Genomic DNA, 16,325 nt, shown 5'->3' with positions numbered 1-16,325 from the left:
ATTACCAGCTTCTTGCCAATTCATCCTCATAAACACAAATACTTATTAAAAAAGGAAGAAGGATGGTGGGTTATTTTTCTCCCCAGAGTTTAATTCTGTTCCCATAAAACAGCATCATAGGCTCCATACTTCAGTATCTCGTCAGTTCTGATAGCCAATAAGTCAGCTACAAAACCCAAGTACCTTTAGAATGATCAGTTCTGGCAAATTCAGTGGGAATTCAAATGTCTTGCTGGGCCCTTTCATTGTAGCAATACTGCAAGCAGACCTTCAGTACTTCTGTTGACAAGGCGTGAGCAAAAAGCAAATTCAAATTTCTCCATTTTCCAGAGCCTTACTCCTTTGGAATGCTAAAATATAAACTCAAAAGATAGTCGGATGCTGTTCTCAATTTACCATAAAGCCTGTCCAACCAAGGGGGTGCGACTTCTTCCTACTTGCCAGAGTAAGTCAAGGTAGAATTAAAGGTGGGTCTCCTCAAGACAAGTTAGTTCCCTGAAAATCCTATAGCATGTCCTGCTTTACGATGCTTTTTCTCAATAGACTGTTGCCATTAATACCCACCGTGTATCTTTGCAGTGAATTATTGGTCTATATTGACAATGAAGGCAGACTCAGTTAATCTCTCTGTTTCTAGAGTCTTCATGAAAAATGGTTTAAATAGTATGCAAATTTTACAGCTCTGAAAACGGAGTTGTGATTAGGCAAAGATTTGTTGGATTATAAAAGTACAAGTGTTTATTATGGCTGGTGCTGAGAATAAACAGTTGCCTGCATATGCCTGCTACTATGGAAATATGTTTTTAAGTTCTAATGTGAGCTGTAAACCAAAGCTACTTCAGTTAAAAAAATTCAATACTTAAACTGTGGGGAGAAGTAGTCAGTGCCAGAGAAAACATTCCCATTTAATAGTGTTTGAACATAGAGCTGTGATGCAGTTTGTAGCAAGGCAGTGAGAAAAAGCCACAACTAATCCTTCATTGCAGCTGTCTGAACTTTTGGTTGTCTGCCATACTTTAAACAGCGACTTCTTTTTTCTGGTGACTCAAGACCTGAATGACCTAGTGTGGAGAGTTTAAGCTATATAAAATAAAGAAGTTAAATAAGAAACAGCCATAGCAAGTTGGGTTGCACACCCCAGCAAATCAGGGGTTTGTGTCTTAAGTCCTTTCCAGTGCCTAGGAAAAATATTAAAATAAACAGATACCTTCTTATTTATTTGTTTTTGGCAAGGAAATATTCAGTGGTTTAGACACCCATCTCTCGTCCCTACCCTCTTCTCTCTCCTTGGAGTACCGGTGATATATGGAAACTACATTCTGTAGAGAGTTTTGAAGTTCTACGTTTATAAATGCTAACCTTATCTGTAGAAAAACTTTCTAAGCTTTCTTTGATTATTTTTAACTTTTTCTTCCCTTTGATATACATCATGGGCAGACCTTTTAAGCAGCATGAAGTAAGAAATGTGCTTTTTTCCCTGATTAGTTCTTTTGCAAAGAAATGGAACTTGCTTACTTTCAAGCAGAAATATGGGGGTCCGAGGTGTAACTTTATGTGACTACTAACATTGAAGAGAAAACTGGGGGTTTCTGCCTTTGCCCCCTTCTTACTATCTGAAATCTTACTGTCTTACTTATTATAAGGGATTAAAGATTTAAGCATTATCCTGAGCTAGTGGTAACCCTGTAGTTTGACAAGCCTCATAACTCAAATTGGGTTTTGTTAGAACTGATTTTTCAAATGGTCATTTTTTGGTTTTTCACAGTGGTGTGTTATGTTGTATGATTGCATTACAAATTATTGGATATAAAAAAGTAAATTCTTCCCATTGAAGAAAAAAAAATCTGTGCTGGCTTCAATGCCCATGGCAACAAATCCCCAACATAACAGCTTTTGAGGTAAAGTATGCGATAAGGCAGTACAGCACAATAAACCATATATTGTCATCCAGCTGGCAAATGCAAGGACAAGCACAGAAATTGAGGGGATTTCGGCCCAGGAATTTACCGACTACCTAAAATCCACGATCCCAAAGTTTCTGTACAAAGGGGAGCAAGCACCTATTGGCTGCAAGGGCTTGAACCCCCAAACACTGCCCGTAGGTTCAGTGTTACACCCCACAGTGTCACTTCTCAGCCTGCCTGACAGCAAATCTATGCAAGGCTCTGCCCAGACACAACAAACAGCACATGATCTGTATGAAATGGGGTCTTATTTAATAGGTAGTTGTTAATACAGGAAAGGAAGGGAAAGGGAGATCATATGTCAGTCTTAACACCAGTGAGCTCATTCTAGCCAGCCTCTTGTAATACGTGGCTTCCCTGGAAGAGGATGATACACAACTTCCATCACAGAGCAGCAGATCAATCTCTTAATGACTGGATGTCACCATCACAAGATCACTCCCACTATTTTCCCCCTTCCTTTTACTTTTCCTAATTTCAGCCCATAGCTGGCACTTTCAGCTCTTAATTCCTGTAATAAGTGACTTATCCCCTACTGTATTTTGTCTTTATCATCTTCAGATTTTACTGGACTCTACCGTTCACCATCCCTACTGTCCTTGATTAGCCAAGTTTCACACACAAAAGGAGATCTAAGTCAAACATATCATTCGTGGGCTGTTTACCCCCATCTGTTTATTAGTTTTCCCAAATTCCCTGAATCATTCTGGTAAAGTGAAAACAATCAGGTGCTGCTGCAAGACGGGGTAGATGGCATTCTGAAGCAGAATCAGCCTGGCAGCCTAAGCTAAACACTTTTCAGCTATGTCTTAAACTGTCTCCTACAAGACTTATCCAAATGACAGACCTAACTTCCCTTCATAAACATGTGGGCAAACTGGATGATTTTCACAAGAACACACACAAATGCTTACTTTCCCTTTTTTGTACCTTGATCTTTATTTAAATACCTCCAAAGCATTATATTAATGTACATTTTCTTCTGGTTCGTGAATAACAATTATTTCTAAGCCTCAAATAAGGTCCCTGTACAATTTGCGGGTTTAATTATATTTTGAGCCTCATTTTCACATGTTCAGTTCTTGAGCCAAATAGTACTGACTTTTCGTTTTGAATGATGCTACACAGAGCTGTAACAGAGACTTGTATCTTTCAATTAAACAATATTTTTAGTGGCTGTTCCCATGTTTATGTTTCAGCATGTTTCCATAGGATTACAGATGGTGTGTTTTAGTCGAGTTAGTCTCTATAAAGTTGCATAGTGCAAAATCCATTGCTTTTTTGGATTTTTTTAAACGTTATTGTATAAAAAAATAGTTTACAACAGGAATTCTAGGTTATTTCATAGTCTAGAATGCATTAAAAGCATAAAGTCATGCGTATGTCAGAGAACACAGTATTTACAGATTTGTACAGTTTCTGTCCTTTATTTACTGTGGCTCTTGCCTGGCAATTAGATTCAACTCTTACCACTCTGAGGTCAAGTTCTCCATATGGCCATCATCTACAACTGCTCTGTTTTCCTTACCAGCGCTGCGACTGATGGCTGTGTGTATGACGGGCCCAGCTCTGCGCTCCACTTCATAAAGTCTACCTCCATGGAGTTCAGGATGGTTACCGCTCTGACTCAAGGCAGCACATGAAAACAGGTCAGCTCCACCCAGTCGCCTTTTCTAATTCCGGTATTTTGATGGGTTGAATTACTGGCATGTTTTGGCTAAGGCTGTACAATAGAGAGGCAGATGAATTTGTTTCTGACCTGCAGATTATGCCGTTGCCAGTCTTTCTCCTGTTTGTTCAGAAAGGTAAGGAAGAGCATTTCATACTAAACTCACCAGAACTATGTTAAGGGATTCTAGAAAACATCCTCTTCTTTCTCACTCTTTATTTTCAGAACTCGTGGAAATGGAACATGCTGTTGGAAAAGCCTCTGTGTTTTTACACCAACGCCCAGTCTAAAAGCCAAGTGTTTGCATTTTATCAACTGGATGCAATTTCTCTCTTTCCCAGGTTTGCTTTATCTTTAAAACCACAGTAAGCAGCATTCAAAATGGATACCCATCTCCCACAGCCAGTGTCCACCCCGGGCACCCCTGCAGCTGGTATAAGAGCAGAATGGTAAAAATCCATCCTTCCACAGATTTCACGTGGCAGAAGTATTATACATGGCTTCAGTTGCCAGAGGTACACCCGGCTGTGAATTCAGTATCCTGGTCAGTCAGGATTGTGTTCAGAAAAGCAGCCGACTTTATACAGGGTGTCCCTGGGAAGTGCTTCATCACTGTTTGGCTCTGTAATAAGAGGCTATTCATCATAACACCTGGAATCAAAGGTGCTCTGGCTTCTGCTGATAGTCAAGGAAGAATGGCACTTCCTGTATTCTCTGAATTCCAGGGAGACATGATTTCTTTAAAAAGATTAGTATAAGAATGGTACTTCTTCACTAATGCTAAAATAACACCTTCCAGAAAACTACCGTGATGATCCATCACTTGTGGCTTGTTAAGTTCACAACATTGAAGAAAAGTACCTTAGTAATCATTGCAATACTATCCATTAAAGTATGGTAGCAAATAGGTTTTCATTTTAAGACACATCAGGTAATAATTTGTTATGGTGGTTTATCCTGACCAGCTTGGGCAGGTTCTAAACAAAGAACACCACCAAATGTGTGGTTGCTCCAAAAACATCTTTCTCCCCTCCTTCCCTCTTTCTTTCCTTCTTCCATTGAGACCAAGAAGGCCTGACCAGCCCTGCCATTACATTATAACCAGGTAACACAGAAATTAATCAATTAATTTATTATTAATAGGAGCAAAATGTAAAAGCGGAACAAACTGTAGATGTACTACCAAGCACACGGTGTCCTGCTGATCCCTCCAGAAGACTCCTGTGATAAAAACAATCAGATTCTTCAGCTCTTGAAAGTCGAAGATGCTAAACTGTGATTTCAAAAGGATGAAATCTTTTGTGTCTTCTATGTTCTTTTAGTGTTCTTTTTTTCTTCTGCTTTCTGCACTGCTGGATTTTAGCATCCATGAGTCATGTGATCCTTCTAGCATCAGTATGTTTTCCTTCCAATTTGTAGCATCTCTGCCCAAAGGCCCCTGGTTAGACTTTCTGCATTTCGATGTGCTGGTGGTGGTAGTGGTGGTAGCAGTGATGCTTGGGTTGACACCTGCCATTGAGTTTATAGACAGAATTTTTCTCCTGACGTTTTTTGAAGAACCACACAGCCAGTACAGCTGCAACCAGTAACAAACAGAGAAAAACCACAATTACTGCTATGACAGCACCTTTACTGGATCTGGGACAATCCTCTCCCTCACACGGATCAGAAGTGGGGTCGGGCTTTTCTCCAGGGCCCTGGGTGAGATTTTCTTGCTCAGCTAATTCCTGGGATGACGTGTCAGTAATGATATCTGGAGCTGCTGCAGTGGTTGCTATTTGTGCAGGGTAGGTGGTTGTTTCTTGTGGTTCTGCATACGGAGTGTGATCGGAGGGGCTGGCCATCACAGTGGCTTCTGACGTGGATGTTTTTAAGCTGGTTATGTCAAACAGCACCGTTGTACCAGGCTCCTGAGTCACGGTTTCCAGAGATGTAGTTGGGTGGTCCCATGCGGTATCATCGTAACTTCTGCTCGTGCTTAAGTTCTCCAGACCACTTACTGATGTAAGTAGCACCGGTGTCTCTTTGGTCCCTTCATCATCTACTTTTGTTGTTGCTGCCACAATCTGTGTTAAACTTTCCTCTGGAGCTGGGCTGCCATTGCCTGATTTCTTTACTTCAACATGATTTGGTTGGTCAGTTGTGAGGACAACATCATCTTCAGTTCCCATTGAACTATCAACTTTATCCCCTTCTTCTTCATCATCCTCTACCACTTCTTGTGTTACTGGATAGCCATCTAACCATGATTCATCAGTGATGGCAACTGCGTCTATCTCTGCCTTTGTATCATTAGTTGTGAAAATGGGTCCAATGGGGAAATCCTCACTGTCATAAAATATTTTGACACCAGGTTCATCATAGGGTGCCTTCACTCCAATGTGGTTATCACCTTCAGAAAACTCTGCTTTAGTGGAATCATCTTTCTCTGATTCAGGCTCACTGAAAGCCTCTGATGGAAACCAAAACAAATTTTTTTGGCTTAGGAGTGACACGGGGGATTCAGTTGGTGCCCTGCTTCCTTTTTCAGCAGTGTCTGTGTCCTGAGTAACACCTTTGGTACTTCCAATTCTTCTTTCCTCTGAACTTTTACTGAAGGAAAGCTGTTCTTGCTCCTGCTCAGTTTCCTCTTTGCCATTGACGTGTTCATTCTCAACAATAGCTATTGACCTGTCATCAGGAAAGTTATCTTCGTAGTCAATATGTGCCTCGGTTGCATCTAGAAACATTAAAAAAAAAAAAAAACCAGCACAAAATGCAACACTTAATTTCTCTCGAAGAGCACTGGGCTCATTTGATACAAGAAGCCAAGAAGAAAGGTGCAAAGAGGAGTGACTCCTAGACAGTAATTTTCATTCCATGTGAGCTCTTCAGAGCTGCCCAAAGAAGACCCCACCACCAAAGCTGATGATGAGTTTTGCTTAACTTCATCTGAAGAAAGAAGATGCACCCATGACTGTGAGGATAGAAAACTCTTGTCTCCAACACTTAAAGCCTAACACCTAGGGGTCAAGATAACACCATCTGCAATCAACTCTCAGGCTTCCAATTTTAAGAAACTTAACGTTACCATAAAGAAAAAGGGGAAAAAAACCCAAAACCAAATTGGCAAAACCCCCCAAAAACCTGAATGCAACAGAGAGGCAGATTGATCTCAAGGTTTGAGTCTGATTTAGAAATGCTCCCCATGCCTCAACAGACTTACCACTCACAGCAAAATAGACTTAACTTCGAGCATGAAACTAAATGTTTGAATTTGAATGCAGTATTGCATTGTAATTTATATTTCTTGCACTCCTCTAGAAGACCTCAATGAAGAATTTTCCAAACTAGACAGGGTGGTTGATTTTCAGCTCACACAAGTTTTACTCCACAGAAAGTTGAAGTAATTGCTGAGATTTATGCTGGCATTACAAGGCCTAGAAAATAGTGCCTTAGGATGTGGAAAATAAAACCAATGAATCATGGTGAGAATTTTTCTTTTTAATAGAGTGTTTAGCCTTTCATGAAGACGGTAAAGCAATAGACCTGGCATGGCATGGGAAATAAGAAAGTAATAGGCTAAGGTGCATTACAGATCAGTGCATTCATAAAGCCTTATCTTTTTTTGCCTTTTTACACTCAACCAGCTTTGAACCACGTTTTCATCTGGGGCCCTCCTCATTTGCCAAATGAGTCACATTCTCCTTGGAGACTGCTTCCCAGACTTCTGGCAGAGCCATATTTGGTCTACTCTTAAGAAAGATTAGAAATATTGTCAAACCAGTCTGACCAAAACCACTCCACAGTGACACAGCTCACACCAGCTTATTTTTTTCCAGAACAACTTAAGCCAGGTGCCAGAAGAGAATGAGTATTAGCAACAAGTATTTTTCTTGGAATTAGCATCTGGGTCTACCAGAAACCAAAGTAGTTATGCTGAGGAAACCAAAATGTGTGAGTTAATACCTCTGCAAAAGCTATCATGTTGGAGAACTGGATGTTCTCAGTAGGTCCTCTCATCTCACAGCAAGGGTGTAGGGTGAAACCTGTGCAAGATACAACAGTGCCAACAATGGTCTTCTTTCGTGCCTGGTCCTGGTGTCCTCATCTGCTTCTGTAATCCTCTAGATCCTCACCAATGCAGGAAAAAACTTCATCTGGTGCAAAACCAACTTAACAGACAGGGGAATCCATCTCTCAGAAGGGAAACCTTCCTGGTGGGACACTATTCATCCTAAAATCTTTTCCAACAATATTTCAGGCTTTTGTTAATGACTGGAGGGTCCCTCTGAATACCAAAACATTTTAGCAACATGTTTATGAAGCTCTGTGTGGCACTGGCCATCAGTATGTAGCACTTGAAATAGCCATCAAATGCTCGTCTCGCTTTGTCCCTTGTCCCATTTTCACTGAAGAATTTTTCTACCTGGCACGCCCTTTGCATGCAAATGGTACTTCAAGCCATTTTGTCCTCTTACCAGCCAGGCTCTTGCTGAAATTGGTATCTGGCATACCTGCTTCACTGAAGTCCAGTGTCTCCCCGGACAGCTTATAGAATATATATGCACTGGAACATCATATTGTGAGAACTCACTATTTACCAACTGTGACGGTCATTATTTCCTTTTTTGAAATGAATCATCACATGTCTGTCTTCACCTGTACCTCTATTTTTGCAACTCATTTACTTTTCAGACTACAACAGTCCATCTGAGGATGAAACGTTGATTTTTACGTTATGGTGTTCTAGTGCATGCACACACATCCATGAACAAAAATTACATTCATATGCTTGGGCTGTTTCCTCCAGACGTATTCTTTAGTTAGCAGTGTGAATGAGCAGCTAGTATTCATCTTATTTACCAGTATGGATCATTGGTGAATGCTTAACAACTGCAGTAATATGGTTTTTACAGAATTTGAAGCTCTTCTCCTTTAGTGCTTCTCCTGCCATGTGCTTTCAGCCCTTCAGATAAAAGTCCTATGGAGGCACATCAGGAAAGAGAATGTGCTCCTAGGAAAATACAAGTCCTCAGTCTATCAGAACATATTGAGTGTTTGCTGAACCATCTATCAAGTCTCCACCAAACCTGCTGTCTTTGGGCCTGATCCTGCATGTATAGAAATGAATCGGTGCTTTCTTAATGTTCAGCTGAGGAAAGAAAAAGCCCATTGTAGTCTAAAGAGAGCTCGAGATTGGAGCTCATTATGCACTGCTTGTCACTGCATAAGGGAGTCTTGTTCGTTCTGACAATCAGATTGTGGCCCAAGTTGTAAAGCTGCTGTAATGTATTTTCATATGCCATCTCCTGTATTTGTATAGTTTATAGCAAAGACTATCAACGTAACTAAGGTTTGTGTATAGGATAGCAGAATGAAAGCAACTATTGAGCTCTCTAACCATCAAAGGAAATACAGACCCCCTGACTCTGACGCTTTAATTTATATGATCCTGAATTGACTTACACAGTAATAATACTCTATTTTTTCTTCTGGGCCTCAGACCTTCAAATGGGGCCTGGACTTAGTATTTAGTAGTTCTGTGTTACCATGACAATCTTTTAAGTCAGCTGTGAGCTTGATTTTCCAGGGCAGATTGCACAACTTTTGCACTTCTTTTTTGCTCACCTCCTCAGCACTTACCTGAGCTTTCCAGCTCCCTGAATTTTAGTCTCAGTACTAAAGAGCCACAACCAAACTAGATTCAGTTCCACCTCTTACCCAAATAGTTGTTTATACACATTCTTAAAACAGCTAGCAACTGGTTTAAAAGTGGTTGCATGTTCCTATCCAGGCAGGTCTGGTTTTAAGAAGAGCCAGCACTGAAATGAGTTAGTCCAAGACCAAAATCTTCCTATATTTGGTAATTGTTACATCTTACCTCTACCCTCCTCTGTCAGACTCAGTGATCAGGGAGTTTTGTTTCACTGAGGGATTACTGAGGCTGAAATGAACATTTTACAGCAACAGAAGCTGAAATGGCACACTACCAAAGAAGTGAAACTCAATTAAAAGGTAAAATCCTTTTAATTTAGCCTTGTTTTTTCTGGGAAGCATCCAGTCCTTAAAGAGCTTTTATCTCCTTCAACTTTTGATCCTAATGTGAAAACGGTGACCTAACAGACACAGGCAAAACCAAAGAAAGAGCCTTGTTTTCCACACTCTAGGATCAGTTTAATTTTTCTTCTAGATAGCATATTGGCATCCCAGCTGTATTTTGAGTGTTGCTATTTTGGACAACCATAAAGTGCACTGCATATTTTGAGGATGTATTTTTGGAGTACAGGAAATTGAAACTTGATGCTATGTAGACCATCATCATAAACATTTCTACTGTATAAACCCAGCTTTATTCTAAGAATCTCAAAGTAGTTACAGTGAACATTAACAAGCTGACACATGTCTTAAAGAGTAGGAAGGAAAAGAGCATGTAGACCAATTTGCCTAAGATCAGAGTTGTAAACTAGAGCATCTTGAAGAATTATCCATTTGACTTGGATCACACTTCTCTCAGACCAGCCAGAGTATGCTGGACAGAAATTGTTTTGCCTTTAGTCTTTTGCAACAGCTACAAGAAGGATGATTTTTATTGTAGCAGAAAGCCTGCTAATGTAAATAAATAAGCCATCATGATTTTTAAAAGTAATTTCATTTGGCAGAATCAGTTCATGCCAGATCAATACCTTACATTAATCTAATACAACCACTCAGTGACAGACCTGAAAAGAGAACCAAAGTTTGTCATAACAATTGTTTTGACAAGTCATTGGACATACTTTGTTCTGATTTTGTCTGCCACAACTTCCTTTGCTCTCCCAGAAGAAAACAAAACAAAACAAAACACATCCCGAAATAAGATCGAAAGCCACAGCCATTTTGCTTTACTCTGCCCATTAAAGAAATAAAAGTAACTAAATGGTGCTGGCTAGTCATGCTTACAGACCACATGGATGTGAATCTACACTATTCCTGAAAACTCAGAAAGCAATGTTTGAAGTAATGAGAACAGTTGAACCAGGCAAAAAGACTGGGAGCTGCAGCTGAGGCTTTCAGAGGTGGTCAGAGTCAGCTGTATCCTCCTTACACTGAAATCAGAAGTCTCGTCCTCAGTGTGGAAGTCAGACCAGCTCTGAACACACTAGACAATTATCCAAGTGTTGACACTGGAGAGATTCTTTAGGTGTGCAGAAGATAAGACCTCTCCTGCCACAAGCTTATAGTTGGAAAAACCCAAAGCAGCCACGGGAGAAGGAGAAATATGAGACATTCCTCTTTGCCAGTTTTAGGGCAGAGAAGTGACATGATTTCCCAGCCACCTAATCCACCTTCTCTTTGAAGAAGCAAACTCTCAAGGATGCAGCCTAATGCAATACAGCCTTGTCCCCCCACTGAAATGTTAGTATTAATGCTTCTGATACTGAACCTATGGTTCATTTTGGGAAAAGAGAAAACAAAACACAAATGTCATTTAGCAATGGTCACTCAGTCTCTGTGCCTGCAGGACAGCCACAGCATAGCATGTCTACATCTGCTTTCAGACCTTACTACAGTGCCCATCTTCAGAATGTATTTTGTGAAACAATGGGTTATTTCCACAGAAAATAAACTGCAAAACCCGCGTATTTCCCTGTGCTCTGTTTAAGGTTGCTTTGTTGGGTTGAATATCCCTGTGTTTTCAGCAAGAACACAGCATCTTTTCATGACCAGAAACTGCAGGGAAAGACTAACTGTACAGAACCACTTTTTTCCTTAAAAAGCATCTTCATTTAAAATTACCATCCATTGCCTGGTGTGTGCAATGTACAGTAAAGCCATTTGTAACATACTGTTTTCTTAATTTCTTACATACTTTACTGTGTCCAGAATCCACTTAATATAATCCCAAAATGATTTTGTTCAGTTATGCCCACAGCCAGGTTTTACCACATATTTTGGATTATATGTGTATCGATGCATAATACATGTTTTCGTTTAATTTACAGATTTACCAACTGTGTGATTGTACACTTACATCCTGGGTGCCAGAATGGACGGTATCTCTTCTAACTGGATCAAAAGAGAGAGGAAATATGATCATAAAGTTACTTCAAAGAACATGTAAGTGCTATATTTAGACACTGCTATGATGATAGTTCTTTGACTCTGTATTTGCTCCCGGTGAGCAACTGGGAATGAAGTGCAGGCCTAATGCTTTTACAAAGTAGGAGAAAAGCCCAATTATTGCTGTTTAGTCTGATATGCTGCTTGGACAGCTGGGCATTATAATGTGGCAATTACCAAGTAGTAAAATAATACACATCTGGAACATCAGCAAATCTCAGAAAGCTTTATGAAGCTGGATAAACATTATCACTCTTTCGTGGATGAGGTGGAGTAAGCAACAGAGAGTAGTACAGTGAACTTGCCCCATCTCAGAAACAGTGCAAGACATAGGAGCAGGACTTGTTCTTTTAATCCTATGGCAGGGGCTTTCTCCCCATGGTCCAGTCGTGTTGGCGTAAGAGCACTGGGACCACTTAATATTTCCAGTTGCTCACGTGGCAGATGCAGAACGAGGGGTCTGTATCACCTTACCAGCCTCTAAACGTAGTACTTAAATGTTCATTGAAGTGGCTTCGCCACCGTTTTTCCTCTGATGTCAGCCAGTTAGGACAGAAATGGCCCACCCTGCCAACAGGGATATAAATTGTCCTGTCATTAACCATCATAATAGGGAAGTTACTCCTGCCTCAAAGCACTTAAAAAGCAGTGTGTGTGCTGGCCTCTGGAGTACTTAAGTAATAATTATTCTCCTTTGTGCTGCGAACCTAAAATAACTGTCAACTGTAAATCAGGTTTCTTTTCATGAAACTCCCTTTTGTATTTTTCACTGAATTTTTACTTTTTTAAAAATAATGAAGCCTAGTATTTCACTCCTCTTGTAAAGCCTTCTTTCTTAAAGAATTGTGATCAGGAGGAGCGAATATCTGATTATTAATTGGACACGTATTGTGGCTTCTATCCCACGTCTTATCTTTAAAGTGTTTGAAAAACATTAATCAAAGGAAGCCCCTCAGCATGAAGTCTACATTTAAATAATCTAAAAAAAAAACATAATCCACAATATTACCTCTGCTCCCAAGTTCCAGTGTTGATGTTTGTGATTTTACAGCCACACTTCCCTATTTCTTTTAAAAATATTATCCTCTCCCCTGCAGCTGTGTGAAAGGCTCAGGCAAAACAGGGGAAATAGACTATTTATCCAGGGAAAACAGTGAAACACACACAAGTTAAATAGCCTGATTCTTTCCCTTCCTTACTTTGGTGTCATAGAGTTTTATTTCTATGTGTGATAAAGTCAGCATTTTCACTAACCTCAGTGAAGGAAAAAGAAGTACCAGTATGGTGCAGATTATAGGAGAGTCAGACCCACTGGGTTATCAGATGTAGATACTCTTTTCCTTCTCTCCCTCCATGCTCCTCCTCCACTCCCTGTAGTATTTCACTTAATCATCTGAACTGCTGTTTGTAAGAACAGTTCTGGAAGATGAAACAGTTCAGAAAGATGTTGGAATTTATTTTATTATTTATCTTTATACCATTTTGATGGGTTTGAATATCTGGTTGCCTGGTACACAGACATGACCCGTTTCTACTAAGAACAAATTTGACCTTTTCTCATGATTATGCTGTGCCTGCTGGTAAACATTCATGAGTAAAAATAACTCTTGTAAGCCACTGGGCATTAAGGAATACATAGGTTCTGAAGTCGATACGCTAACTTGAGCCCATATAGATAGCTTGGCTACCTGACAGCTGCCCATTCCTTTGCTGAAGATTAATCTGCTTTGCCAGCAGTATCATCCTAAAGGTGTGATATCTCTCTGACAAATACCCCACCATAACGTGCTCTGATGACTGTTCTTAAATATTGAAAAATCGTGAGCTTTATGCATAGAGCAGGGTAACATGAGAAAGAATGAGAAAGCAGAATTCAGACTGCATCCGTGTCTGAACTCATGATACTATTTAGCTTATGTTTAAACAAGGGGAAAGCTCATCGCACAACTTAAGCAATATAAAGGTGGGGTTTCTTGAAGCTTTAAATCAAGGAAATGTCACTATTATAACTTCTCATAGCTTTCACATTATGTTCTTTTTGTTTGGAGTTTTTTTAGTAAAAGCCTGATTCCTTCAGTCAAATTATTTGGTAAGAAAATCCACTTTCATTCCTTTCAATGGAGTAAATACCTGGGCAGCTACTGTTGTGTTTGTAGACAAAAATCCTGCAAGCATGGTACAAGATAAAAATCTGCCTTTTTATTGGGGCAAATTAAAGAAGAACACTTTTTTTTCTTTTTTAACTTTTCCATCTAACTGCTTAGCTCTAACCCAAGTGTTTCTGCCACTCTGTCACAGACTTGTGTAGCACAGGCAGCTCTCTTAACTTACACAGATCTCTAATTTTCCTAACCTACCAAAAGGAAGTGGTATTTAGCATCTATCTAAGGCCAGAAGTTCAAAAATGCTAAAGCAACTAGTGGTAAAGGGCTAGTAAAAGCTCAGATCAGCCAAACTAGCTTCTTACAAGCCAGTGGAGAACGTCTGGGGCTTGAAAGATGGACAGCTGTTGTATTACCCATTTTGCATCCCAGATAAAAATTCAAGAATGCCTAAAGGATGATCAGCTCAGCTCAACCTAGAAAATATAAAGAAGCAGGGGGAGTTGCATATGGGTCTGCTGTGCCCTTGAGAAGTATTGACCCCTGTCTTCACGGGGTTACAGTACTGCCATGGCACCTTGTCTTTTCTGTAAGGAGGATGCTATCTCGGGGGCCTCAGCATCACATAAAGATGTACCATCACATAAAGATGTAAGGCTGGTGAGTGGGTGTTAAAATCATGGGCAGCTGCAGCATGTCTATGGTAGGGAAAGATGTTAATTATGTACATGCCTACAGAAAGACACTGACTTTTCTCTGTTCTTGCTCTAGGTTACCAAAGGTGAGAGCAAACACCAAGTTTTCATTGCAGCAGCCTGCTCTGTAGCAACTCTGTGGCTTCATGTGAAAATAAACATAGCAGAAGATATACAAAACCTGCATTGTGCACTCTATCTGGTAAACAATGTCTTTGGCTCTCTGATGCTGCCTGAGAGCAGCTTTTGAACTACCCTGAAGAAAATACCTCTGGCATTTCTGTACCATCAGTAGGAATCCCTTACCTTGAGTAAACTAAGTATGTACATAGAAAAGTTATAAACCTCACCCAGTAGCAGAATGGGCACACACAAGATTATAAACAACTGATTTCCAGAAAGGGGCTGATTCTGATATGAAATACACAAGTGAAGAATCTTGCCAAAGGTTATTTTCTAGTAATTAAAAATTATGTTCAGTACTAAAGAAAAAGGGCATTGCAGGGGGAAAGAAGGAAGATGGTGGACTGGAAGGCAGCAGCTGAATGCTAACCTTGGGATAAGACTCCGTGAATGCCTGAAAGGGGTAGCAGATACAGATAAAATAAATATGGCATAAAAAAAAATCTTCTTTTTTACTTTTAGTGGCTCCTGTTACCCAGAAAAAAGAACTTTATGTGCATGTGAGTATAGCTACAGTGTTCTCTCCTGTGGTTTACTGGAGATGTCTGCCAGCAGGGCTGTGAAAGCCCTGTTGAGCCAGCTAAGACATTGATGCTGTAGTCACCAAGAGCTTCACTGGGACTTCATGTGCACAGGAGGAGGCACCCCTGTATGCCTAAAACCATCTCTGCTGGGCCAGCGGAAGGCTATGACCTCCTGGAGGGATGCTCCATGTGCTGGGTGAGCTTACCTTTGACACAGGCCTGAACCTGCCCGTACCACTCCCCGCAGCTATTGCAGAGCAGTGTGAAAGCTGTCTCCTTGTTGCCCATGAGGTACCCCTGGGCGCAAACATACAGCAGCTCGTCCCCCATTTCAAAGCCAGTGTGGCCATGCAGGATGGTGTGGGGGAAGGACGGTGGGTCCCCACAGGGCTTGTCTGGAAGGTAAAAAGAAATGAGATTTTAGAGACCTTGCAGAAGTCTTTAAATGCAGTGCTGACAGCAGTGCTAAGAGAGTTACACCAAGGAAGAACTTACACGTCCACAGAATTCATACATCTCATCTGATTCATGCCCTTATCCCCCTTCATAACTGTTGTCAGCTGTAACTGTGTAGGTGTATATTAGGCTATAGCTGTGATACGATAACTGTGATGTTATTGATGTGTAACTGCAATGCACGAGGGGGCCTTTGTTTCCAGCAAGGTAGCTGAGGGTATTACGGTACAGTTGTGTTCTCTGCCTGCTTCTGCGAAGGCTAAAAAAGGCCTGGGTATGCTGGGACTGGAAAGCAAAAGCTTGGACACAAGTAGTTTTTCTTAGCTGCAGAACTGCTTATGAAATTGTTTAAGACTGGCACTTTAATGCAAGGGGCTGAGGCTGAGCGATGGCCCAGTCCAGCTTCACAGAAGGGAAAGTCCAGGTGGACCGGTTTTCGGACTCCTCCTCCTAGTCTTTCTCAAAATCACAGGTTTCTTCACAGATACTCTAATTCCCCCTATTTTAGGTTGGAGACACCCTAAAACAAATGGTGACGTGTGCTCTTCAGCAACATCCGGGGGTAACAGCTCTGTGAGAACGCGAAGAGCTGCATTTATCAATTACTGACGTGCCGAGGCGAGTCTCTCCCGAGAGGACTCCTCAACCCC

General features: G+C 40.7%; 1 protein-coding gene across 1 annotated transcript; it reads right to left on the bottom strand.

The window, feature by feature from the left end:
- Positions 1-5,075: 5,075 nt before the first annotated feature.
- Positions 5,076-15,614, bottom strand: SUSD5 (sushi domain containing 5; the record flags this gene model as incomplete). The annotated part of the gene is made up of 2 exons (XM_010021020.1): positions 5,076-6,352; positions 15,426-15,614. Coding segments are annotated over 2 exons (1,466 nt in total), but the record flags the coding sequence as incomplete, so codon positions are not given.
- Positions 15,615-16,325: the final 711 nt, after the last annotated feature.

The sequence above is a fragment of the Nestor notabilis genome, unplaced genomic scaffold (assembly GCF_000696875.1).
Source record: "Nestor notabilis isolate BGI_N333 unplaced genomic scaffold, ASM69687v1 scaffold19208, whole genome shotgun sequence".
Taxonomy (NCBI): domain Eukaryota; kingdom Metazoa; phylum Chordata; class Aves; order Psittaciformes; family Psittacidae; genus Nestor; species Nestor notabilis.
Note: the sequence above shows the minus strand (reverse complement) of the source record. Positions and strands in the feature narration are given on the sequence as shown.